Raw genomic sequence first — 25,155 nt, 5'->3', positions numbered from 1 at the left:
TATCATTCCGTTTTGATTTAAATTTTATAAATTTGCTCATTTGCTTTCACTTATTCACTCAGAAGTGTTTGTGAATATCTTCATGATTAGTGTCCCAGCTTCAGAGGCTTAAATATTTGGCCACCCAGATATATCCATCAGGGGGCATTGCCAGTAAGTAGGAAATAGTGGTATCCCATGAACTATGATAGAGAGCTTAGAGCATGTAGCAAGACCATCTGACTCAGGCTGGGCAGGGTCAGGCAAAAACTTCCCAAATGTGGTGATGTTTAGGAACCTGATAAATAAGGAAGAGTGAGCCAGGGGACGAGGTGAGGAAGAGCAGCAGGTGCTGAGGCCCAGGGGGTACTTTATATTAGCTGGAGAAAGAGATAAGCCCACCCGGAAAAGAGGGCCAGTTGGAGAGACTGATGGGGTGCCCCCAAGAAGATGGGGCCTGAGCTGGTATGGTGTACATGTATATAATCCAGAGAAATTTGGGAGAAGGATCAACAGAACTCAGAGATGGAATACAGGTGGTGACTAGGACCTGGAAATTCCAAGAGGGAGGGGAATTCAGGATGACCCCTGCATTTCGGGGTTGGACAGTGAGTAGCGATTCTTCACACTCACTGAAATCCGGCATAGCAGAAAGGATGGTCAGCAAAGAGAGGAGTATGTGAAGTCACCCATCAAGAATGTGTAGAGTAGAAGAGAAGCATATATAGTCCAGCCCAGAAGAACATCACCATATAAGGGGAAGTCCAAGAAGAGTCCTGCAAAAGGATAGCCAGAGACAGGAAATGAGCATTCTGGATCATTTGCACAAATAATTCTTGAGTATCTGATGAGCAAGCATTTTGACAAATATTATAGGAAATGCTTCAGGAACAAGACAGATGGGACAGTCCCTACCCTCATGAAACTTGCACTCTAGTAATGTCCCAGAAACTAGAGGAAGAGAACTTTCTAGAATTGGATATTGGATGCTTTTGTAAGGCCAGGTAAGATAAGCACTGAGAGTTATCCCCTGCATTTATGAAGAGGGAAATTTCTGGGGATCTGGTTGAGGGAGATGGGTGGGAGCAGAAGCCAGATTCCAGTGCATGAAGAGGTGAGGAAGAGAAAAGGAAATGGGTTCTCCTTTAACCATTTGTGTTCTTAATGTGCTTTAGTGGGGTGTGTATTTTTACATTTCAACCCCAGTGCAAGTCACCTTGAAGACAATGGCTTTAGCCCTAAGAAGCAGCAATGATGCCTGCCAACTTCCAAGCTGCTCTAAGTGTGTCAAGTGCCAAACACTTAAGCAAGCAACCTCTGAGAAACTCAGCAGTTTAATATCATTGGGATTTTCTCTTAGGAGAAAATATCTGATTGTAAGAGCCACACATATCTTTGACATCCTAACCCCATGCCAACCTAAGTGAGAACTGTGGACACGCTGATGTTCCTATTCCACATCAGTTGCTCTGTTTTTTCTTTATCCCCAAGTCCCTTAAGACTACTATGAGCAGCATCAGTTTCCTCTGTTGGTTTTGATTTCTTCAGGTTCAATCCACAGGGCCGGATCTGCTCCAATGATAACCAGTGCCAAGAAAAGACAGTTGCAGCTTAATGGTATGATGGCTGCTAAAGGCTAAATCACAACACACGAGCACGTAGCAGGGAAAGCCACAACTATGTGATACCTTATAGCTGTGAGATTTCCCCAGAAGAAGAATGTGCAGTTCCCTATGTCCCTCTCCAGTGTTCTGCCCACAGGTCTCTCTGCTTTTTAGAACCCTGTGTTATTAACCACAGTTCCACTGCCCTGAACCAAAAAAAAAGTTCAGCCCCTTGCCTAGTGCAGATTTCTGTGGAAAGAAATAAGAATATAGAATTTGTTTGAGCAGAAATATTTTCTCAGGACTCTGCTAGGCTGCTTTATGAATGTGTGATCCTCTTTCCTCTCAATATCTTCTTTGGAGGTAGCCTTAGAGAAAGGGCAAACCCAAGAGGGTTTCAGATCAGGGTCCAGCTTTCACCTTACCTAGGGTGATACCCAGGCAGCCTCACACAGCTCATGGCAAATGCAGAAACCCTGCCTTGATCTGGGATTTTTTTTTTTTAATGTTAGTTTCAGTGTATTGAGAATTGTAGATGTGAGCAATATCAACAGATATTTTTTGATAAAAGCTATATGCCCCAGACTATTTTGAATCATACATGAATTTGGTCATGTCCAACCACCAGATGAGAAGGCTTGCAATTATTAATTCCTTTGAGTCCAGAGTGACTTCACAGATAGGTTCAGTAACTTGTCCCAGATCCCACAGTTAGTATCCCCAGTGCTCTAGCACCAGAGCCCATATTTCTAACCACTGTACCATTCTGTCTTCTAAATATTTAGGAGTGTTTCTTTCCCACCCCCTCTCTCTGTGTCTTCTTTCTTTTAAGGATGTATCAAAAATTCGTGTTAATTCCATTAGCCTTGAAAATGAATGAGGAAAACTTCACTACATTGACAGAAACATTGTGAGAGAGTTATATACATGCTACAAGAGATCATCCTGGGTCTTTTTTTTAAAGTAGTAAAATAAGTCATTTAGTGTCATACTATGTTGGCAAAACAACTCTTTTGAGAAGTTTGAATGTTTTTGTACATACTTTCAAGTGTGCATTTTTGGACACAGAGCTTTCTCCCTGTATCTTACACTATGTAAACATTTGAATTGTCCACACTGTTGACCTGAGAAAGAATCCAGGGCTCTGTACTTCTTTGGGGGCTTAGGTTTTTGATAGCTCTTCTTCCCCAAAAGGCAGAGGCTCCACAAGGCCACCTCATCTGTCATTGTACATTACAGATGCTCACTAGAAGGGTAGAGGAGCAATATAAGTATGGAAAGTAAAAGTAATGCAATTAATAATCCACGGTAGGAGTTGGCCCTGGCAGCAGAGCATCTCCTCGCTTACAGCAGAAACATTTTGTTAAACTATAATAGATTACATAAAATTCATTAGTGGAGCTGATCTCTTAAAAAAAAAAAAAAAACTTTGGATTTTTAAGCTCTGAAAAAAATTTTTTTGCTCACCTTTTCTGCCAACTTTCATGTTTTCTTTTATAATCAGCTAATATTTTTTACTCTTTCAAAAAAAAACCATAAAATTCTTTTGTCTTCACAAATAAAATCATAATGCTATCAAAACAATCACTGCTATCTTTGGTTTGAAATATTTGGAAGGCTAAAAATATTTATTTTCTGCATCTTTTTTAGAAATGAAAGCAAGTGATTTGCAAGAAAATTATTCTCATTGCTCTCGTTGTGCAATGATGTTCTCTTCAAATGATGATTACAGTGCAAAGAACGATTTTTCATAGAGAATCTCCATTGACATGGCTTAATTAGTAATCTCAATTCTTCTTAGGTTTTCTTTCATTGGAATCATTATAACTGTTTTAATTTCCCATACTTTTCACTTGTTGATGACAAGTTTTGAAACTGTCATTTCAAATATTTAGTGATATAGGTGCAGACAAGTCCCATCCCTTGGATTTCAGCTTGACACATAATTAGTGTGATTTGCATTAGCATAATAATGAAGATGGAACAGAAGGAAATAAAGAAGTTATATTCTAACAATAATGGGATCACTTTCATGGCAACAAGTATCAGAACATGCATGTACAGATGTCTGGAATTTTTTTAAAAAAGAGCAGAACACTACTTTTTTTTTTTTTTAACCACTGTCAAATTCTGACAGCTGCTATGACTTGTTTTATTCCTTAATTCTTTCCTTTTTAATGGAAGGGCATCTTCCATTCATGGCTCCAGCAGTTTCGCCTCCTCTAAATGAGACAGAGAAATGCGAATCTCCCTGGTGGTCGATCTTTTCACAGCTGCGCTGCAATTCCAGTGTGACATCAAATTAGTAATTATAGCTGAGCGGACTGCTTTTTACAAATGACAGTCTTAGCATGCTGCCAGCTAGCACGCTACTCAGCAGGGAATCCGGGGAAGTAAAAGAAAACATAACTGGACTCACTTGATCTCTGGGGGATTTGACCTGACTCTTTAAAAAGCCCATGTTCTTGAGAGAGAGAGTCCTGGGGATTTATACAAATATGCATTTTGTTCATCGTTCTGCACAGTTCTTCTCAAAACTCATGTCTGATTTTATTAGGTAAAGTAAAGCCTGTGTAATGGAGTCATAGGGTCACAATAAGAAGATTCCTTTTAACACACAGCCTTCTCCCTGGAACCCATTTGAAAGAAAACAGCTGCCCTGCAATTGGCATTTGTGTAACTATATTGGCAATAATCATTGTTGACACTTTGATAATGGGCTACAAAAAGCCACCTTGTCGATTCTTATGCATTGTGAATTGCACTAGCAATTAAGAGACTGTCACCATCTCTGACACTTTACCTATTACTGACTGAAGGTTCGGGAGAATTAAGCATTAATACCCTTACATCTAAAAATGCTTTCCTAAACCAGTTTTCAGCATTTCTTTTGTGATCTTTAAATTGTAACAAATTATAATTAATTATCTCTATCTGGTCCTTCAGACTGCAGTCAAAGGCAAGGTAACAAGGGTGGCAGGCCCCTATAGAAGGTACAAAAGCACAGCAGTGCTTCCTTCTGGAAGTCTTCCTTTTCCTCTCCATTAAAAGGACCTGCTTTTCCACTGTAGGCAAGTAATCAGTTAAAAAGAGATTGCCACGGTTTTCAACCCTCAATTCAACTAATGCTTTAACCTTGTTCCGTAAAATTTATTTTCTCCCAAGACAGAAGGGAGCATCTCCCTCTGCCAGCAGTGTTAGGAACACCTATCCCACCACCCAAAGCACAGGACAAAGTCCCCCTCCTGGGCAGAGGCAGGACTTGTTTCTCAGACCTTAAAGGCAACCCTAGTAACTTCTGCCTACTGGACCAGAGATGTTTTATAAAAGGGAGTTTGTAGGCAAAGGTACCAAACAGAGGATCAGGGAATCTGAGTCCCATCCCTGGGGGAAGGAGATATTTGCCATTAATGGAAGTTTGGGATTTGGAGAAAGGTCATTTAACTTTGTCCTCTTTATAAAATTAAAGGATTTGAGTGTATCATTGGTTCTCATGCTTTCGTGTTTATGAGAATCTCTTGTTTCATATGAAGCTTCTCTGGACCCTCCTTTAGAAATTCCACTCAGCAGTAGACTTCACTTAGGGAATTCCTGGATTTAACAGTTGCTAAAATCTCCTCTGTTCTACATATAGGTTCAAGTGATAGCTATTACAAATGCAAAAGTGTCCTGTATCATTATAACAGCAGATGTCTAAGCAGGCCATAAGAACCCTACCTGCAAACCATGAGGGTGTTCTAGGAAGTGCGTTTTCTGGAGGGTTTGGTTTTGTGCTGGGGATTGGATCCAGGGACCATACATGCTAAGCACGCTAAGTATGGCTGGGGCTACCCCTACCCCCAGCCAGGAAGTAGGGGTTTTCAACTTCAGTGCATTTGGAATTTTTCTGACTAGTAAGTGTGGCATGTGAAAAAAGAGAGAGAGTCTCATCTTCCAGACTTTTCTCTCAGATTACAGCATTAAAGTCCTCAAGCCTTTTGGATTTACTGGCTTAGAGTGATATATAAACTCTAAATTACCTTAATTTTTATTTCACTAGATGAACTCAAGACACTCACAAGCACATATGGAACAGTGCTGTTAGTTAATGGAATTATTTTAAGATAACAGCATTTTCAGTTGGTTCTAGAAAATCTTGGAAATAGAAAGAAGACATGAAATTTAATGTCACCTGAATTTAATCCAAACTGCTACAGATGTGTAATCCTTATAATAATAAAATAATTAATATTAAGCCACAAATAATAGGACTAGCAGACTCCTTAAGTGTTCAGCCTTTGATATTTGGATTGTCACTGTAGACATCTATGCAACATAGTCTTCTGATCAGATGGGAACAAAGCTGTTTCAAAGGTTCTCTTTTTGTAGATCCTACATACAGATCAGTGGTCACATCACTGCTTGTGGAGGAAGACCAAACTGTCACTTTGGCATTGCTACCTATACTTACATTTATAAGAGTATGAAAATACCAGAAAAGGAGTCAATTTCACATTTTACGTATCAGCTTAAATTTTTTGAAGATTAAGCCGTGTATGGTGGTACACACCTGTAGTCCCAGTGACTAGGGAGGCTGACACGGGAGGATCAAAAATTTAAGTCCAGTCTCAGCAACTTAGTGAGACCCTGTCTTAAAAAGGGCTGAGGATGTAGCTCAGTGGTGAAGTGCCACTGGGTTCAATCCCCAGCAGCCTGTGTGTGTGCTCACACACACACACACACACACACACGCAAACACACAAAGAGTTTTTGAGAAAATAACCAACAGCTAGGCCTCACCAGTCTTAACAATTCAAAACAGCAGAATTACAGCAAAGTTTATCCAGTTTTGTGCCTCTTAATTATAGCACTGTTTCACAAGAATGTCGAGGTGTATCTTCTTTCCATATTTTACATATATACAGGCAAACAGATTCGGAATTAGAATCACAGAACTTTCACACATGGATGATGGTCACAGATGTGTACATTCTCACTCTTTTCTTTATGGAAATTAGAAGTTAGTAATGAGCTATTGGATCATTTTGCAAACCAGAAACTTATGTAGACCTTCTGTTTATATCGTTAAGGGAGGCTGCGATATGTGCTTTTGTGAGAAAACACCTGTTATCTTTGCTGCTTCTGAAAGAACTTTATCCACATTCACTAATTTGCCTTTGCATGTATCAAATTTGTGGCTTAGCTCTTTTGAGAAGCAGAACTGATTTTATTATAAATCTCTAGCATCTCTTGTTACCCAAAAATTGATACCACATATATGATGTTATTCCATCAAATTATTTTTATCCTGGCTCCAATGTAAGGATTATCTGAAATTTTCCCTCTGACAGAAATGCTTCGGGAGTGTATTTTCAACTTCATAGGCTCTGATTTTTGTGAAGTTTTTTGGCAAGCATGGTAAAAGAAGTTTTATTCTGTTTCCTAAGTTTATTTTCATTTAGGTACACTTGGAATAACAAGTAAATCGGGAACATAAGCTGTCCCTAACATAAGACAATAATTAGTATGTATATATTTTAAGTCGTGCGTGCAGCTGAGAGGGTCACAGTATCAGCCCATCAAAGGGACACCACACAGCAATCTTTGACATCAAGGTTTACAATTAGATTTTTTTAATGGTTTACTAAATGAGTACATTGAACAAAAGTTCATTTCATTCTAAAATATAAGTCCTTTAATCACAGAGTATTTTGATATATATCATCCTTTGCATTGAAACCTTCTGGTGCCAAAATCCTGTTTGCATTAAACACTCAAGTGTGACCGGGTGCATTTCATCTTCCCAGTAAGGTTTATATCCAGACTAAAACAAAAACTTGGCTCTGTATTACAGAGATGTGGGCTTCGTGCACTTTAAGAACTTGTATTTTTTACTTTCCTGTTCTGTTGTTAATGGTCATGTACAATACAGTTGGCTCTTTTCTTACAAAGTGTAGAATGATAGTAAAATCCTGTATTAATTTAGTTTGAATTCTGTATTTTAAAGTCATGTTTCTAACCATAGACACAGATGTTCAATGTGTTGTGATATTTTAAAAATGGTTTTTGACACCTAAAAGTCAATTTGATTTTTTTTTTTTAAACTCTCACTAAAACAAAATTCCCCTTTAACTTCTGGTTTTATTGAACCGTAAGATATCCTATGATGCTATCTTCCATATAAATGACAGGAGTTAAATATCAAATCACAGAACCAAATAAAATAAGTGCCCACATGCGCGCCCACATGCGTGCGCGTGCACACACACACACACAAATGGGGTAGGTCCCATTTGAAATAAATATATTTAAATCCTTTCAGTAACACTCTGTTGTGCTGGTCTTCAGAGATTCTGCAAAAATTCATAGTAATTTGAAATATTTAAATACAAAAGTGCTAAGTATTTTTATATTAAACAAATTTCGTTTCCTTTCTACCCAGTTCCAATGGGAAGCAAGCAGAATCCAGTGTCTCTTTTGCCTGCGGGATCCTGTGCTCTCTCAGTTCTTGGGTCTTTGTCTAGCTGTCCACAGAGGCATATGTTCGTTTCTAAAAATAAAAGCACTGAACTTTGTAGCCATTCTGAATATTTTCAAATCTCAAACCCCTGGCCAAATCTGTCCTTAGAGATCATTTATGTCTTTTATTGAACCCCGGGGGATAATAAGTGATTATTTATATTCAGAGGCTTTTGTACATTTTAAAAGTATCCGCTTGCTGTCTGCTTCAGGCTCCGGCACAGTGGAGTGGACATCTGGACCTCATGTCCATATTCATTTGTCTCTTAGTTACACATAAACCATTTTGACCATGACCAATATTGTTATAAAGTGTATTTCTTACTACTGAAGAATATAGACTTGCTCTGAGACAGATTATAATCCTGTGCTTTAAAAGAAAAACTTCACAAAAATGTCAGGTGTTACAGCTCATACAGAGTTCAATGTTGGCAATGAATTCGCTACTTACTCCTTAAGAATGAGTTCACTACTCCCTCATATTTGGGTTGTATTTTATGGCTTCTAAGCTTTCAGTTTATGGATTTTTTTACTTTAAGTCAGCAAAATATCATTCACTAAATTACCCACTATTATCGTGCTCACTAGAAAAACTAACCCATGGAAAATTAAGGTTAGACAAAAGTCAGCAAATTTCTGTCTTTGACCATATATATATATATATAAAATCACTAAATGTTATTCCATGTATTTAATAAATATTATAAACTATAGATAATTCAAAAAGCTAACTTATCCCATTTTTATAATCATATAGCCACATTTTATTTTCATTTGGTTTTCAGAAAAAAAAAAATTTAAGATTTTTTGTGAGTTTTTCTATTAGGACTAGAATGTGAACCAGGGTCATAGTGGGGGTTGGATTTGAGGAGCCTCTGCTGGCTGGGGCCTTGGAGCAGCTCAGGAGTCCAGGCCAAAGACCGGGCACTCTGGGAATGGTATGGGGAGCAGGGGAGGGCCCAGAGAGGACAGTAGTCAGTATACATATGGCCCTGCCACCCTTGGAGTCTCCCGAACACCATGAAACCATCCAGGAGAACTGACTTCAGAGCAAAGAAATAGAGTTGGCCAGAAAGACTGCTGAGTGCAAGCTGGAGGCAGGTGGGGAATTCCCGGTGAGGAAGCTCTTCTGTGTGTCTTCAGTCAGCCCTCTTGGCTTCCTCTGCCCTTTGTTTCAGGTTTTAAAGATCCAGACCTCAAAGACTGCAGCCTTGGAAAACTGAACCCATCAGCCTTCCAAAAAAAAAAAAAAAGGTAGAATCCATTGCTGCATTAAGATATCACTGCCCAAAATTCTGTGCTACTCTGCAGACATCACCTTTGTGGACAGCTTTACACCAAGAGTTTATTAAGACCATTAGTTCATGGTAGTGTTCCTCCTCACTTTTAAAAAAAATGGTGCATTTCTAACTGCTATTATTATTGAAGATTTTTTTAAATTGTTTTTTAAAAGCTAAGCCATAAACTTTCCTTGAGTGCAAATCCCTGGGGGATGGAATTGTGTGGGATTGGAGGTATTAAGGATTAAATGACCATCTCAATCCCACAACGCACTTTTTATGTGACTTGATCTTGATCATTTAATTCTTAGTAAAAAAGAGAAAGGTTTTTAGAAACGTTTTTAATATTTTTAACCTTTTAAATATTTTTAAGAAAATATTTTGTATGCATTCTCTCAACACGTAATACCAGTTTTAAATCCATGCAATTTGTTGAATGTTAACATCAATAATAATGGTGGTGGTGGTGATGGTCATGGTGATACTGATGGTTATGATGATGATGGTAGTGGTACTGGTGGTGATGGTCACAGAGATGGTAGTAGTCCTGGTGGTGGTGTTGGTGCTTATGAGCGCTGGTCGTGGTAATAAGTACATTCACCATTTAAATGTGTCACACTGTTTCTGGTTGAATTCTCAGCATAACTCTCCTTAGTAGAATGATTGAGTCAGGCTACCTGGATTCCTAGCTCAACTCATCAGTTGCCAAGCTGTGAGACATTGGTTATATTGCATACTTTTAGTTTCCTTGTCTGTAAAATATGGGTAAGAATGATGGTTAAAGTTGTTGGAAAGAGTAATTGATGTGATGCATATCAATAAAATGTTTCATGTGGAGTACTTAGCACAGCACTTATGGGTCCTGCAGGGATAGTGGTGTTTCCCGTTCCTCACATTAAGAAACATCCTGGAGAAGCCCAGAAACTAACCTCCAATTCTAACAAGTAAATGGTAGCACTAGAATTGGAACCTCAGGATTCATGACTTCAAAACCCTGATGTTTCTAAGCACTGCCTTAGGGCAGACATTTGGGAGGAGGGTATTTGTTAACTAGTGTTGGATTCCTCTTGCTCAGCTGCCCTGCTAAGGACCCTTCCTTGCCTCTTGATCCTTTCAGTAAGCCCTTAAGTCTTTTAACCAATCTTGTGTGCCCTTTTTTGAACTTGATCCAATCTAAATATGTCCCTAGTGCCTGTGAAATTCACAAGTAAGCTTAGTAATACAGTAACTGTCCACAGTTTTATGAGGCAGGATTAGACATTCCCTGTCACATGAGGTAATTCTGCTGGGGTGAACCTGAAATGGCATTCATCTTCATTAATGTGACTTGTGTTACAAACACATTCTAATGTGTAATTTACTGTCTTGGCTGTGGTCTGTCATGTAAGCCCTCATGTTTCTCAAATACACACACCACACACACACTCTCACACCCCCCTCCCATCTTTTCTTATACATATAAAGTGAGTTGTGGAATTGAGATGGATATCCTTAATCCTTAACACCTACAGTCCCACACAGCCCCATCTCCTAACATAGTTACACAGAAACACCCAAGTTGTCTGCTTGGAGAATCAGGATCCTTCTCCAGTTCCTCTTTTTTTGTGTGTAGATCTGGCTTAACCCTTTCTAGCATGGTTGAGGTGAACCTTTAACATTGATCTTAAAGACATTCAGGGGTTTTACTTTTTTACATTGATTACATTATTTATTAATTATTAATGACCAATTTAGGGAGTTATTCTTCAAGGCCTGTTCTGAATTTCTTGACGAAGGGCATTGCATTATTTCCTCAAGACTCTCATGACTCATCATAAAAGTGACAAAATCATTCAGTCTCCCCTAGAATCTTACTTATCTGTGCCTCTTACATGTTTACACTGCTATGTTTACTGGCTCTCATGTCCTTCTCTTATGCAGTTCTACAAATACCTTTATAACAGAGATTTTTACCTGTTCCTATCCCTTTATATGACATTAGTGCAATAACTGCCTGTTAAATCAAATCTTTGGTTTTCTGAGCTTTTCTGTTCCTACTTTGTAAAGATAATGTTTTGACAGTAGTCCTACATAATTTAAAGTTACAAAATGTTCAAATTTTTTCAAAGTTAAACAAAATTAATACTCCATGCTGTTAATTCAGAAATGTATGGTATACACACATATATTTATATAGGCAGATGTGAATATGTTGACATACATGTGTAAACTTTACAAGTGAGAGGGGAAATTATGCAGTTCAAGCAATCGAAACATGATTCAGTAGATATACCCTGTGAGTTTTCTTTAGCAGAGAACAAACTGGGTGGGACTAGGAAGGAGAATATGTTGTTTCCTTGGATTTTTTTTTTCATTTGGTTCACACTTAAGGAGAAAGGGACCATTCAGGGCTCATTATTATTACAAAGAAAGGCAATATCAGAAGTAAGTTCCTTTCAATTCAAAGGGATAAGTTACATTTAGCTGGAAAGAGTTGGGTACCAAGTGTTGTGTTTTGTTTTGTTTGGGAGTTGTTGTTGTTGTTGTTGTTGTTGTTTTGGTTTCTTGAACTTTCCCAGAATGGATAATTCTGTTTCAAACTACTCTATTTCACACTATTTTAAAACTAGGTGTCTATATTATCCTGTATGGCACAGCACAAGCTAAAACTTTCTCTGCCATGACCCACATTTTGAGTCACCCATTATGCTTCATTGGTTGGCAGAGTGCTGTTTACTTGCTGGCTTACCCTCTTGTTAATTTGCCAAACATAGAGACTTCATTTTAATATGTGTAACATGCTTAAAGAGATGTTTTCTTTGACATTATCCGAACAACAGAATTTCCTTTCTAGTTGAGTGTGATCAGGAGGGTTTCAAGGGACAGAGGAAGCTGACTCAAAGAGTAGATATGATTACAGATGGAACTTCATGGGCAAGATAGCATGTTATTTGTAATCAGAACCCAGCGAAGGCTACTCAAGAGTCTGAGGAGGGGTGGAGTTGGGTTGTACCAGTAAGAAAATTGAGGGTTCCTGACCAAGTATTCCAAGAATACCAGTTCTAAAGAGGACCTCTCCTAAGAAAGTGAAGCCAAGAAAGCAATGGAGTTCATTCCTATGAAGAACATGAAAGGTTTTGCAAAAAGCTTATAATAGGGAGCATGCTAGACCCCCATTCCTAGGGGGATGTGTCCAGTGACCACAGCTCACTGGTGCCCCCTGGCGGCACTTGAGCCACCCCACATTTCATTGCCTTAAATGAGACCCCTGCAGTGAGCAGGGCAAAGTAATTTTCAGGGCCTACGGGTGTGCAAGTTTTTATATTTTATTCAAGCTTCTTTATCATTCTATTTCTCATTTGTTTTAGGCCAAAGAACTGCCAACTTTAAAGGATAATGATTTCATTAATGAGGGCCAAAAAATCTATATTGATGACAACAACAAAAAGGTGTTCCTGGAAAAGCTGAGAAAGGATGTGGAGGTAAGAAAAGTACCTGGGAAGGACAGCTGCACGTGTCTGTGTCAACACTGTTGGTTTTTTAGGAGCTTTTATCCCTTCTATTTAAATCTGCAACCAAGGTAAAAATATATATATTCTGCCTTCTCCAACTTAGATTACAAACTGATATACCTCTTGTTATGGGATCTGGTTCTGAGATGAAGTGTGCCAGTTCAGAATGACAAACCCCAGAAAGGCCTGCTATCATCTGCTGGGTATCCCCACCCTCAGGTTCCCCTGTGGTGGTTGGGGGGCTGGCCTTAGGAGTAGTTACCGCCCATGGCGGTCTTCCTGCCCACAGACACCAGTACGGGAAGGGTGGGGGAACGCTGGGTTCTGTCAGACAGCAGAGCATGGCAAAAAAAAAAAAAAAAATGTTTAGTAACTGTTAGAATCTTGGCACTCTTCCCTCTAAACCACATCTCAGTGTTGGTAAACGCAGCCACAGTCGCTGGTTGCTTTTCAAATTTCCACCAGCCACCAGGCATATTCTCATGGGGCTGGAGAGCCAGGCTTGCCCTGGGGGAGGGCGGGGAGAAATAAGACCCAGCTTTCCAGGGGGCTTTCAGGTTGTCATGGAGGAGAGCTCTTTGTAAATACTGTGTTAAGAATTAAAAATATACCTCTTCTTATCGTCTTGCTTAGTATAAAGACATTGCAGCTGTCCCATTGGGCTTCCTTATTTCATTATTTGAGAAATAAGCTCAGAGAAAACCTTATTTTCTTAGAATTTGTTGAGTTACAAGACAGATAAAAGAGAATTCTAATTTAGGCAATTACTAAACTAAGTTTCTCTAGGCTGTTCCTCTCGTTCGTGTGTGCTCTTTTTTCTTTTTACTGACGTACTGTTCCCCACATACTAAGATCTGCTACTTAGAGGGAGGCTTTGTGGAAAGATTTTCTTTTTCATGTCATTAAACAAAAACAATTAAACTGGCTAGAGCCAAAGAATGAATGTCATGCATTTGATTCCCCATGAAGGCAGAAGCAGTATTTTAATTTTCTTTTTAATCTTCTAACAGTTCTTTTCATTGCAAAACACTCAGGCTGACCAAGTTTGTTCCTAATTATTTTTAGATCATTTAACAAAATTTTTTCACATTATTTTAACCTCCATGGTATACATATTTGGATTAGAACATTAGTATTGGTTACTTGTGAAGTATACAAGTGTCTAGTTAAAAGAAAAATAGTGTTTGCTTTTATCATGTAACATTTTTCTCTGGTCTTTTATTAATAAACACGTATTTTTCCTCAGTTGTCAGTGATTATTATTAAGCATTTCCTCTTTGTTTGGGGGTCAACTTGATTTAACTGGTAATGAAATAGTACCACAGGGAAAATATTCTCTTTTGGATTTCTACTGATTAATCAGCAGATCTTTGATCCTGAGAATAATATTCTTTTAGCAATGATGGTAAATAGCCCTCGGGTTATCTGTGGCCTGCCCCCCCAAAAAAAAATTTTTTATTTTTTTCTGTTGGCTGTACATCTCTATGATATTTAGCCTCCAGAAATAACGTAACTCGGGCAGTTGAAACTTACAGTTGAATTACACGAGGATCCTCTTAGCCTTTTGTTGTCTCTAATAATGTCGTTGATTAAAGGATTGGATAGTTTAATCCCGTTCGTGGCTCTCACACTCAGCGGTTTTGTTGAAATAAAGGCAGAGCATAAAGCGTTCTTTCATTTAAAAATTTCTCAATGGCTGATAACAGTGTCTTTAGTTGTGAAATTCATGCAGAAGCATCATTAAATTTTTAAGCAGGTAATTATGGTGAAGTAGCTTGACATCTGATCTTGATAATGAGACCAGAATTTAATCTAGTTTTCTTTTTCTCATCAGTTCCACACTTTCTAATTTAGCTGACTGGCCTAGCCACTGAAGTTTGAGTAGAATTTGTTTTGTTTAGTCTTTTTTTTTTTTCATTTTTGTTTTCTTTTCATTCTGCTTAAAAGTAAAATGTCTGAACCTATTATGACTCAGTAAATGATCTATTTTTCCCCCTAAAAACGGAATTGTATTTGAGAATCTGTTGCTTTTTTTCCTACAATTGAAATCCTATCTTACTAGTCACTTGTCAGGCTGGGGACTTTAGTCCAGATAGTTTTACACATAACTAAACATTCAGGAGGATACTATGTAGAAAATGAAAGTCACTTTCTGCCCTGCTTCTTGTCCACTCTGGTCATGACCCTGGAGAATCACCTGGATCTCTCTTCTGTTGGCTCACACTGAGCTGATATTACACAGTACAAACTGTGCTCTCCACATGGAGTACAGCACATCACAGCTGTCTCAAGTTTATGGACCCATAACTATGGCAGTGAGCAAGAGGTGGATGAGGTAGGGGGGTAATGGCATGGTTAGTGTGAAGCACACAGAGCCTAAGTCCTTTCTGTGCAGTCATTATCTCTTTTTATGCTTAAAACAGCTCGTGAAAGGTGGGTACTATTACTATCCCAGTTTAATAAATGCAAAAACTGAGTTCAGAGATCTGTGTAATTTGCTCAAAGACACAGAGCTACTAAATTGAGACAGAAATTTGAGATCATCAGAGACCTCACTCCTAAATACACAGATGTCAAATGTACATTCAAAATGGTTCTGAAAGCAGAGCTGAAATTTTCTTTTCTGAAAGAGGAGAATTAAAATTTTTAACAAGTGATCAAATGTTGAATAGGGTTGACTAGAATTTTAATTTACATCTCAGGTGTGTTGGGAGATGGTAATTTATTAAAGCAAATGTGTGACTAAAGTTAGAAAGTAAGGTTCATTTAAATCTGTTGTGAAGGATAGTACATTCACTGCTCCTCTGACATGTGGTTTGGTAGAAGAGTTTGGGATGGGGCTTAAAGAGTGTGAGGAAGGTGCCAGCACCCAGATTTGTTATAGGCTGAGAGCACAGTTCAGTGGTACAATGTGTGCTTAGCAAGCTCAAGCCCTAGGTTCCATTCTATCTATATCTATCTATCTGTGTGTGTGTGTGTGTGTGTGTAATAAGGAATTAATTATTAAGGAATCCGACTCAGTGGGATATTCTGAAAGAAAAAGAGGTAGATCAGAGATCTGGCGGGTAATTGTGAAGACCTTACAAAGAAGGAAAAGCAGGGAACATAAAGACTTAAAAATCTTCACACATTGAAATCTTTTGTACTTGAAAACCAAACACATGAGTTAGAGGCTTGAAGGAAGGAACAGGGAAAACAGAGCAGCTGTGTCTCGAGTTCCTGTCATTAGCTGGAGGCCAGTCCCACAGCTGAGCCATCCGGTCTGCCTTCCCTACCCCTGGGCTCCCAGCCCACAGTGGTTTTGTGATTTCATGTTGCAGATCTTCTCTAACAGGAATCTCGGTTTCAACAGCCCACTTAATTTCACTCTACCTCGGAAGATATTTGAAATGAAGTTTGTGAAAGACAAGAGCTAGTGATACAGGCTTTTCCACAATTCTCTTCCCAGCCCATCAGCTTGAGCCAGTGTCCCTTGCATATTTGATGATCAAAGAAAGGCCTTCTACCATAGTAGAAATCAGACTGGCAGTTGTAGTACCGTTTCCCACTATTGTGCACAAGACACCATAGTCTTGGCTACATTATCTGTTTTATCCTTTCCATACCCCTGGGAGGTAAGTGCTATTATCCCATTTTATGTTATAGTAACTGAGGCTCAGAGAGGTAAACTACTTAAGGCACAGAGCTAATGAGATATAAATAAGACTCTCCTTTCCGACTCCAAAACCTAGACTTGCTTTTTTTTTAAGAGGGAGAGAGAGAGAAAAATTTTTAATATTTATTTTTTAGTTTTCGGTGGACACAACATCTTTATTTTTTTTTTAATGTGGTGCTGAGGATCGAACCCATCACCCCACACATGCCAGGCGAACGCGCTACCGCTTGAGCCACATCCCAGCCCCTAGACTCTTCTTTTTAAGGTCATCTGAGGCTGGTCCTGTGGCTGGCTTAGTGATAGATCATTTGCCAGTAAATGCAAAGCCCAGGGTTCCGTCTCCAAGAAGAATAAAATCGATACTTAAAAGATTGATACTTTTTTTTTTTTTAACCAGGGATTGAACCCAGGGGCACTTAACCACTGAACCACATCCTCAGCCCTTTTTTATGTTTTATTTTGAGACAAGATCTCACAGAGTTTCTTAGGGCTTCACTAAGTTGCTAAGGCTAGTTTTGAACTTGCCATCCTTCTGCCTCAGCCCCTGAGCCACCAGGATTACAGGCGTATACCACAGGGCCCAGTGCTTCTCTCTACTTTTAAATAATTCTATTTCTCCATATCTGAGTATAATATTTATATAAGTTCTTTTTGTCTGAGTTCAAAACACATGGGGAAGTTTTAGCTGGCCCAAGGGATCCATGTGGGAAGGTGCCCACATGGGAGCTGGGAAAGGACTGGTGGCAGAGCAGGCTGCCTGGGCCTATGGAGAGGAAAAGTCATGGGAGGCAGCTGGTCAGCAGCCCCCTGGAGCAGGTGCATCCAGAAGTCCTCCATCCTTGCCAGTGAGGGAACGTGCCTCCTCGCTCCTCTCTGAGATGTCTCAGGATAAAGAAATGGCCTGCAGGTCTCCACAGATTTATTTCATTTTCAGCCAGAACTTCAAGGCCTGTCATTTCTTATGCTTGCCCTTTGTGTATGAAGTTTGTCTCCTCAATTCTGTTAGAATGGCCCAGAGGCCTGTCAGCCACTCCACTCAGTGATCAGGAACGGTTCTGAGTTCTTCAAGAGTCAGGGGTGCACACCTTCTTGGACTGCGTAAGCTCAGAATCAATCAGAACTAGAATCAAAGCAGAGCCACCAGCTGGGGGATTAGGAAGCCAGCCGTTTAGTCCCATCCAGCAGAATGGACCACTGCCATGCGCACCCAGTAACCCGTCCACACCGAGTGAATCAGTTGAAACACTGCGCTTAAAAGCACATACCTGGGTGCATCCACCCAATAAAAAAGGAAGAAAAAAAAATCATGGCATGGAAAGTCAAAGAACTTGGCATACAGGAGTAGCCAAACCCACAGAGCTAGGTCTTGCCTGACAGTGTATTCCAGCCAGGGCTGCACCAGAGAAAAGCAGGTGAAAGGAACCACCAGGCAAAGCACTTTCAGCTTCTTCCATCCCCCTCCTTCCACCCCCAGGCCTGACAAGGGTCAGGACAGAGGGACCCCACTACTCGTGATAGCACTAACAAAATTCATTTGCTGGTTGACTGGGACACTTGGGCTTTTACTTATTCATGATGGACCACATAATAATTTCCTCTGCAGGGTGTGCTGAATTTCAGAATGCTTTCCCAAACCACTCCGAGACACTGCTGGAAGCCACTTGGGAGGTCCCTTTTTTTTTTCCTGTTAGCCAGTCTCATTGTTGAGAGAAACTTTCCCTTCCCTCTCTCTGGCCAGTCATGCTCTCTGCTCTCTGGTGTAACCCAGCCTCATGTGAGAAATGCATGCCTCAGCATGCAACTTTGCATTTCAGGGAAAATAACCCTAACTCTGAACTGGCCCCAAGTACAAGGCTGTGTTTTAGCCAGAAAAACTGTCTTGGAGTGTGAGACCCTCATGCAGGGGGATTGGAGGACCCCTTTGGCACCTCTGCCTCCCCCTCCCTCACAGCCTTCCCTATATGTGAGTTGGTCTTTAAATCTTGCTTAAGATATAGCTGACTGTGTCGACTCCTCCTTCCAGTTCCTTGCCCAGTTAAAGCTCATGGACTACAGCCTTCTGGTGGGAATTCATGACGTGGAGAGAGCCGAGCAAGAGGAGGTGGAGTGCGAAGAGAATGATGGGGAGGAGGAGGGGGAAAGCGACAGCACCCATCCAGTTGGGACCCCACCAGACAGTCCCGGAAATACACTCAACAGCTCACCACCCTTGGCACCCGGGGAGTTCGATCCAAACATCGATGTTTATGGAATTAAATGCCACGAAAGTAAGCTCAGTTACCATCAATTCTTTTTACCAGTGAAGTCGTTTGATTTTTTGCACCGTGATGCATCAGTAATCATGACCCCAGTTACAAGTGTGCTGTCCTGTAAGACTTCTCTCCAAAGTGCAAGTAAATTGGTTTGAGATCAAAAGTATGTTAAAGGGAAATGGAATCTTTCTGATGTTAGAATTAAATGAAATCAGATCCTTGAATTTTGTGATGTTGAGGGAATAGGGAAAAACCACCAACTATTTTAGCTTTATAATTTATACATTTACAAATATAAATATCTATATACATACGTATACACATTTATAGGTAAGATATACAAGAAATATTTTTAAATATTGTCAAATATTTTTTCTTAGCTGTCTTTCTTATTTATTTATATCCATGTGGTGCTAAGGATTGAGCCCATGGCCTTACACATACTAGGCAAGTACTCGGAGAAATACCCGCGTCCCCTGTCTTATCTTTTAAGTAAGTCAAAAGTATCACAAGTCTGTCCTGAGTGAGGCACATGTGTGGAGCTCACGATGACCTTCAGGTGGCCTTCTTGTGGGAATAGGACCCTCTTCTATAAGTCAGATTCATCTTAATCCTTAATATCTATGTAATTGAATATTTGAAGGAATATTATATTCTTCCTTAGCCATTTATTCAAAAGTCTTAGTTATATTGTTTTTGTTGTTTGAACAATAAAACATGCACCTTTTTTTTGTTTTGTTTTGTTTTGTTTTGTACTAGGGATTGAATATGCTAGGAAAGTTCTACCATGGAGCTACCCCCTCACAACATTTTGTAAAATCTCAAACTGCATCTTAACCAAGTGGGTTTGAGTTGTTTTAATCTTTTTATTTTTCTCACCAAAATTGTTTCTTTAACATACAAAATTACTGTCAAATTCACGTTTCTTACCATTTATCATTTGAAACATCATAATTTTGAAAATATATAGGAAGTAGATAATGGAAGGAAAGCCTTCATCAATTCTGATACTGTGTCCAATGAGAATTATGAACAGTGTATCTAAGAGTAGAGAAGCCTTAATGAACATAATTAGTTCTACTAGTTAGAGCATTTTAAAAATAGCATTTTTCTTTATACCAAATTAGTACACTATCATGAAACAAAATAAAGATTAACAAAAATATAAACACTTGATCTCACCCTCGGACCTCTGCTGTTCATATTCTGGGGCTGTGATGTTGACTTTTGTTTGTTTGTTTAGAGTTTTTATTGTTGTTACTTTTTGGATTGAAAGAGTATTGAGTCCAGGGAACACAGCAGAGATGCAGGAGAGATGGTGAGCTGGTTTCACTGCCCCTCCTGCTGACTCCCCCTCACCCAGCTCACTCCTCTGCTCTTCTCCCTTTCCAGACTCACCTAGGAAGGAGGTGTACTTCATGGCGATCATTGACATTCTTACTCATTACGACGCAAAAAAGAAGGCTGCCCATGCCGCAAAAACTGTTAAACATGGCGTAAGTGTCTCAGCTTCTTCCTTCTCTCTGCCCTCTCCACACCCATCTGTTCCAAGTCCTCTAGGTGATGCTTGTTCCCTGAGTCTGAAAGCAAGGCTCGGAGCCAGCAAGGTCCAGCTGTGACCCCTGCACTTACCCTGACTTCTGTGCCTCCAGAGAGTCTCTTGGAGTTTCTGCACTGGGGATATGAATAGCCACATGCATCACTAGAATATTATAAAGATTCTTCTGTATTTGAAAAACACCCAAGAAATAAAAGTTTAGGAAAGATAGTTTAGTGTTTTCATATGAAATGTTCCAAGCTGAAGTAGGATTCTCCTGAATATGCAGGATTCTATTTCTTTTCTCAGTAAATTGTATTTTGTTCCTATTACAGAAATCTCTTGAGTATAATATCTAAGTTTCATAACAGCAACCCCTCACATTTATCCCTTTTTGCTCAGAATTATCATTATCCTAGGCATATGAACTTGCATTGCAGAGATCCATTACAGCCTTCCAGGTACTAAAAAGTCATGAAGCTCCATCCCATGCAGATGAACTTGGGTCCTATTTGTTGACACTGGAGGAGAGGTGCCTCCCACAGATTGTGTGGAGCTAACCAAGATACACCAGGACCAGCAAACTCAATTAAAGGCTCTTTGTCATCCCAGAGATGGAACTAGCCTAAAACCATATTCCACTGGCCAAAGAAATATTTCAGTCTTATCAACAATAGCTATGGTGGCTCTGCCATATGCAGGCCACAGACCATAGACCAAGGCCCAGTGAGCACATCAGTAAGAGAGGTGTACAGTGGGTCACCATCAGAACCTTCTGAGCACCATTTTCATTATGCACATGACAGGCACACTGTCCTTTTTCCCCTGGTTATTCCAGCTCATAAGTTGAGGGAAAGGTCTTCAGAAGGCTCCATGTTGGTTCTGCTCAGATGAAAACCATCAGTAATTTCAAAGACAGGATTGGAGCAGAATCCCTGTGTCATTTTCCCACTTGTATGACCTTGAGGAAATATTTTGGGAGCTTTAGTTCCCTAGACTGATAAAGGGGTTCTAATGCCTTGCTTGGTAGGGAGTTACAGGGGGATGTATGAGCACACTATGAAACTGAAGTGTACCATGGCCAACATGGCTCCGTCTTAGTCTCCCAAGTAAGTTACCAGTTTAGCTCTGTAACATGGCCTAAAATCATGGGCAGTTTGTAAGAACAAAACATTACTCTTAGTAAAGAGGTGCTGTGCTAAGTTGGTGTTAGGGGTCAGCCTGCCATCATGGCCTGCTCTTCAGTGGAAACCCCAGCAGGCCAGGCCTGGAAATTACCAGTTTGCCCATGAACTTGAGTGTCTAACCATAGAACCTAGGGACTTAAACTCTGGCGTTACCCTTTGTAGTTCAGGAAGCTGGCCAGTAGCTGCCTTGAGTGTGCCGGTCAGCACTGTTCATCTCAGAATAGAAAATCCCCCCTGGGCTTCTGCAAGGGGTCATGCTTCCTGACTCTATGCAGGTCTCTGTGAAAGGAGAACAGTGGCACCCCTGTCCTGCTGCCAAGACACCAGCCCCTCCCCCTTGGGGGTGCCAGGAGTGTCACCTGGCTATGGTACCAGGAAAGAGCCTGGGGCAGTGTCCCAGGATCTGTCACTGCTATCACTTACCTCTTGTAAAATGAGGAGGTCCTGAAAAATTAACACAATCCTTGTTGTTATCAAGGTTTCACTTTTGCCAGTTGTTCCTTTTTGTCATTCTCCAGTCTGCCTTCTTGCAAAGTAAAGGCATTGTCCCTTTGTCTCAAAATGTCAACCATATCAATTTGATGTTAATGTACCAAACATGGCCAGTTTTATTTTATTTTTTTAGATATTAAATTTTCTTTACATATATATATATATATATATATATATATATATATATGTAAAGAAAATTTACAATCTAAAAATATATATATTTATCATATATATATATATATATATATATATATATATATATATATGATAATAGTCTCTAGTGCTGCTGTGAGCCTTTGCTTCGTTTTCAGACATAGATTCATAGGCATCTTGATTACTAGGCCAAAAAGCCTAGGTAATTTGGGTTACAGTTCAACGTTAGAGACTACAGAGATGTGAACATTGTTAGCTGGAGGGCTGGGGGTGTAGCTCACTTGCCCATCATGCTTGAGGACTTTCATTGGATCCCTATTACTACCAAAAAAAATTATATTCATTATATTATTATTATATGCATTATATTATTATATGCATTATATTCATCTGCAATGGGAAATAACTATAAATATTGAGTAGTAATTTAGGGAAACCATAAACATTATATCAATATTCTTTTCCTCTGAAACTGCCTAGGCTGGAGCCGAGATCTCAACAGTGAATCCAGAACAGTATTCAAAGCGCTTTTTGGACTTTATTGGTCACATCTTGACGTAACCTCCCACACAGCCTTGGACAGACATGAGCGTGGGAAGGACAGAGGTGGCTTCGGTGTAGGAAAAATGAAAACCAAACTCAATGAAGCACTCATCTTGCAGGAAGCAAACCTCCTTGTTTACATCTTCAGGCCAAGATGACTGATTTGGGAGCTACTCGCTTTAACAGCTACCTGATATTTCCCAGCATCGTTCTAGCTATTTCTGACTTTCTGTGTGTGCGTGTGCACACACACACTCGCGTGCACATTTTAAAATAATCAATTAATTAATTAATTAAAACCCATCGGCTTGAATCAGAATGTGTTACCACAGGAAACCCTCTGATTCGGGCTGTGGCCGAAGGAATGAGTGAAGGAATGAATGAGCACATGGGGGGAGGGTAGAAGGAAACGCACGTCAGAGCAGCCGGGTAGGCATCACACGATAAACTGTGGATCAGTTTATTGTTTTTGAGTTGAAAGATGTGAGACAGTATTCATAATAATAATGAAGATAATAATAATGATGATAATAATAATGATGATGATTAAAAGGAAAAAAAGAAAACCTTACTGCGAATGTTACACTTCCACCCCAGCACGCAGACACTCCTTAATAGTTGTCACCTGAGCCCCCGGGCACTGGATGGGAGAATGCTGGCATCTCCATGTGCACTGGTTTGGGGTTCCATCCCCACAGTGTGGGGATTCCTAGTGTCCTGGAGTAACACCCCTCCTCCTCCTCCAAGAAGCTGATGCCGGGACTCTGTCTACATTTTCACCTCCGTAAATATGTGCAGGAAAACTGCTTGCTTCCCTTCTCTTGCCTGGAGACTCACTGTTACACCCTATGTTGCAGTCTAGGAATTAATGCTACAACATAAAAACCAAGCTTACCTGAGAGGCGCATAGTTTGGGGCAATGGTAGCTACATCTCCCGCTGCAGGAAGATGAGCAAAGTAATAAAACTGAATTCTCCCTGGATCGAATGCAGATCTGAATTATAAGAGTTTTGTGTTTGATCACCATTTAAACAACAGTGGTGTTTTGTTACGAATTATCCCTTTAACTGAAACCCTCAGTTTTACTGTTTACATTATTAGGAAAACAGGGATATTTTTGAATCTAAAAATTTAATATACAGCATGTGATTTTTGAAGTTTACATGTAAAGTCATTTTACAGTGTAGGTGAAATGATGTTTGTTGTATTTTGAGATGTGTTCTGCAGTTGTGTTTTTGAGTGAATGTTTTGTTCAAAGTATGTGGTAGACAGTCTTACAATAAAAAGAAAAGGATTGTTTTGTCTCCTCCAGATGTACATTTATCAACCTAATGATTTAAAAAAAAATTAATCCAAATCTGGTTATATAAGTTCATTGCCCTAAACTGTGCTGATTGTGTTTAATCAGGTTTAAAAATTCCAACGTAAACCATAGACCTACCAATTTCTCTGCATTTTCTAAATGGCATCAAGTTATAAAATATTAGACTTGCTTAGAGTAGGTTATCAACTTATATGCTGTGCTAAAAGCTGTGCCTTTAAAACTCTTTGTTCAAAACATGAGATGGTTTTTGTAGGCAGTTTCAGAAAAGGAAAAATAAATCTACCCTTTGATAATGACCTACAACCCACCCACCCCCCCAAGCTGCCTCTTCCCGGCACTTTACTGGAGGCTGCAGCTATGCCCAGGGTATGTGGGCTGCCTTCACAGAGTCTCTGGAAGCCAGCAGCAGTGTCATCCCATTACCATCTCCTGACTTTACATGATCTGTTCTCCAGTGATGTTAGCTCCACTGTAACATAGTTGCACAAGTCTGTATTTTATGTGTTTAAATTAATCAGTGCTATGATTTGGTTCTCCACTACCACCATTAATTATGGCATCAACCCCACCCACTTCAGTGTCCCAAAGTTGTACCGTGGTTCCTTTGACCCAAGACTTACAGACGTGAGACCCTGAAGTAAAGACAAGGTACATATTCATGATTTGAGTAACCATTTTCTTTGTCACCAATCTGTGTATGCTTTTAGAAGTTTACAAAATGCTTTATTTTTGTCTGTAACAGCCTCTGTCAATCATTTCTGTTGATAAACTGTTTGGACAGAGTGAGGAAGTTTGCCTTGTATCTCCCAGTGCTAACAATACACTCCAGTCATGAGCCAGGCTTTACAAAATAAAGCACTTTGATGACTCACAAGGTGGATCCTTTGTTCTTTTGTCTCAGCTGTGTTTCTCTGTGCTGCCAATGAATTTTAAATGCTCAGTACTCAGAGTATCTACCTAATCCATGAAAAGGTAAAAGTCAACTTGAATTTTTTTCAGTTTTGAGAGCATTGCCTTCAATGTGTGAACTATTTTCTCATTAAATAAAAATTACTTTTCTAATAAAACCTTCTTCAAGATGGACAGGTAGAGAAAAAAAAAAATCTCTTTGGAGAATACCCCAGAAGCCACATGGTTATCTTAAGTTTTGACCCATCTTA

At 39.6% G+C, this 25,155-nt stretch overlaps 1 protein-coding gene across 2 annotated transcripts in view; it reads left to right on the top strand.

Moving 5' to 3' along the window:
- Positions 1 to 24,852, top strand: part of PIP4K2A (phosphatidylinositol-5-phosphate 4-kinase type 2 alpha) — a 159,923-nt gene extending 135,071 nt beyond the window's left edge. For both annotated transcript variants that reach the window (XM_081300457.1, XM_081300458.1), the window contains 4 exons: positions 12,709 to 12,822; positions 18,531 to 18,774; positions 20,152 to 20,255; positions 22,609 to 24,852. In XM_081300457.1, the coding sequence (XP_081156583.1) occupies positions 12,709 to 12,822; positions 18,531 to 18,774; positions 20,152 to 20,255; positions 22,609 to 22,689 (543 nt within the window). In that variant the 3' untranslated portion in view covers positions 22,690 to 24,852. The remainder of the gene's footprint in view (positions 1 to 12,708; positions 12,823 to 18,530; positions 18,775 to 20,151; positions 20,256 to 22,608) is intronic.
- Positions 24,853 to 25,155: the final 303 nt, after the last annotated feature.

Source organism: Spermophilus citellus (genome assembly GCF_964194105.1).
Source record: "Spermophilus citellus genome assembly, chromosome: 6".
Lineage (NCBI taxonomy): Eukaryota > Metazoa > Chordata > Mammalia > Rodentia > Sciuridae > Spermophilus > Spermophilus citellus.
Note: the sequence above shows the minus strand (reverse complement) of the source record. Positions and strands in the feature narration are given on the sequence as shown.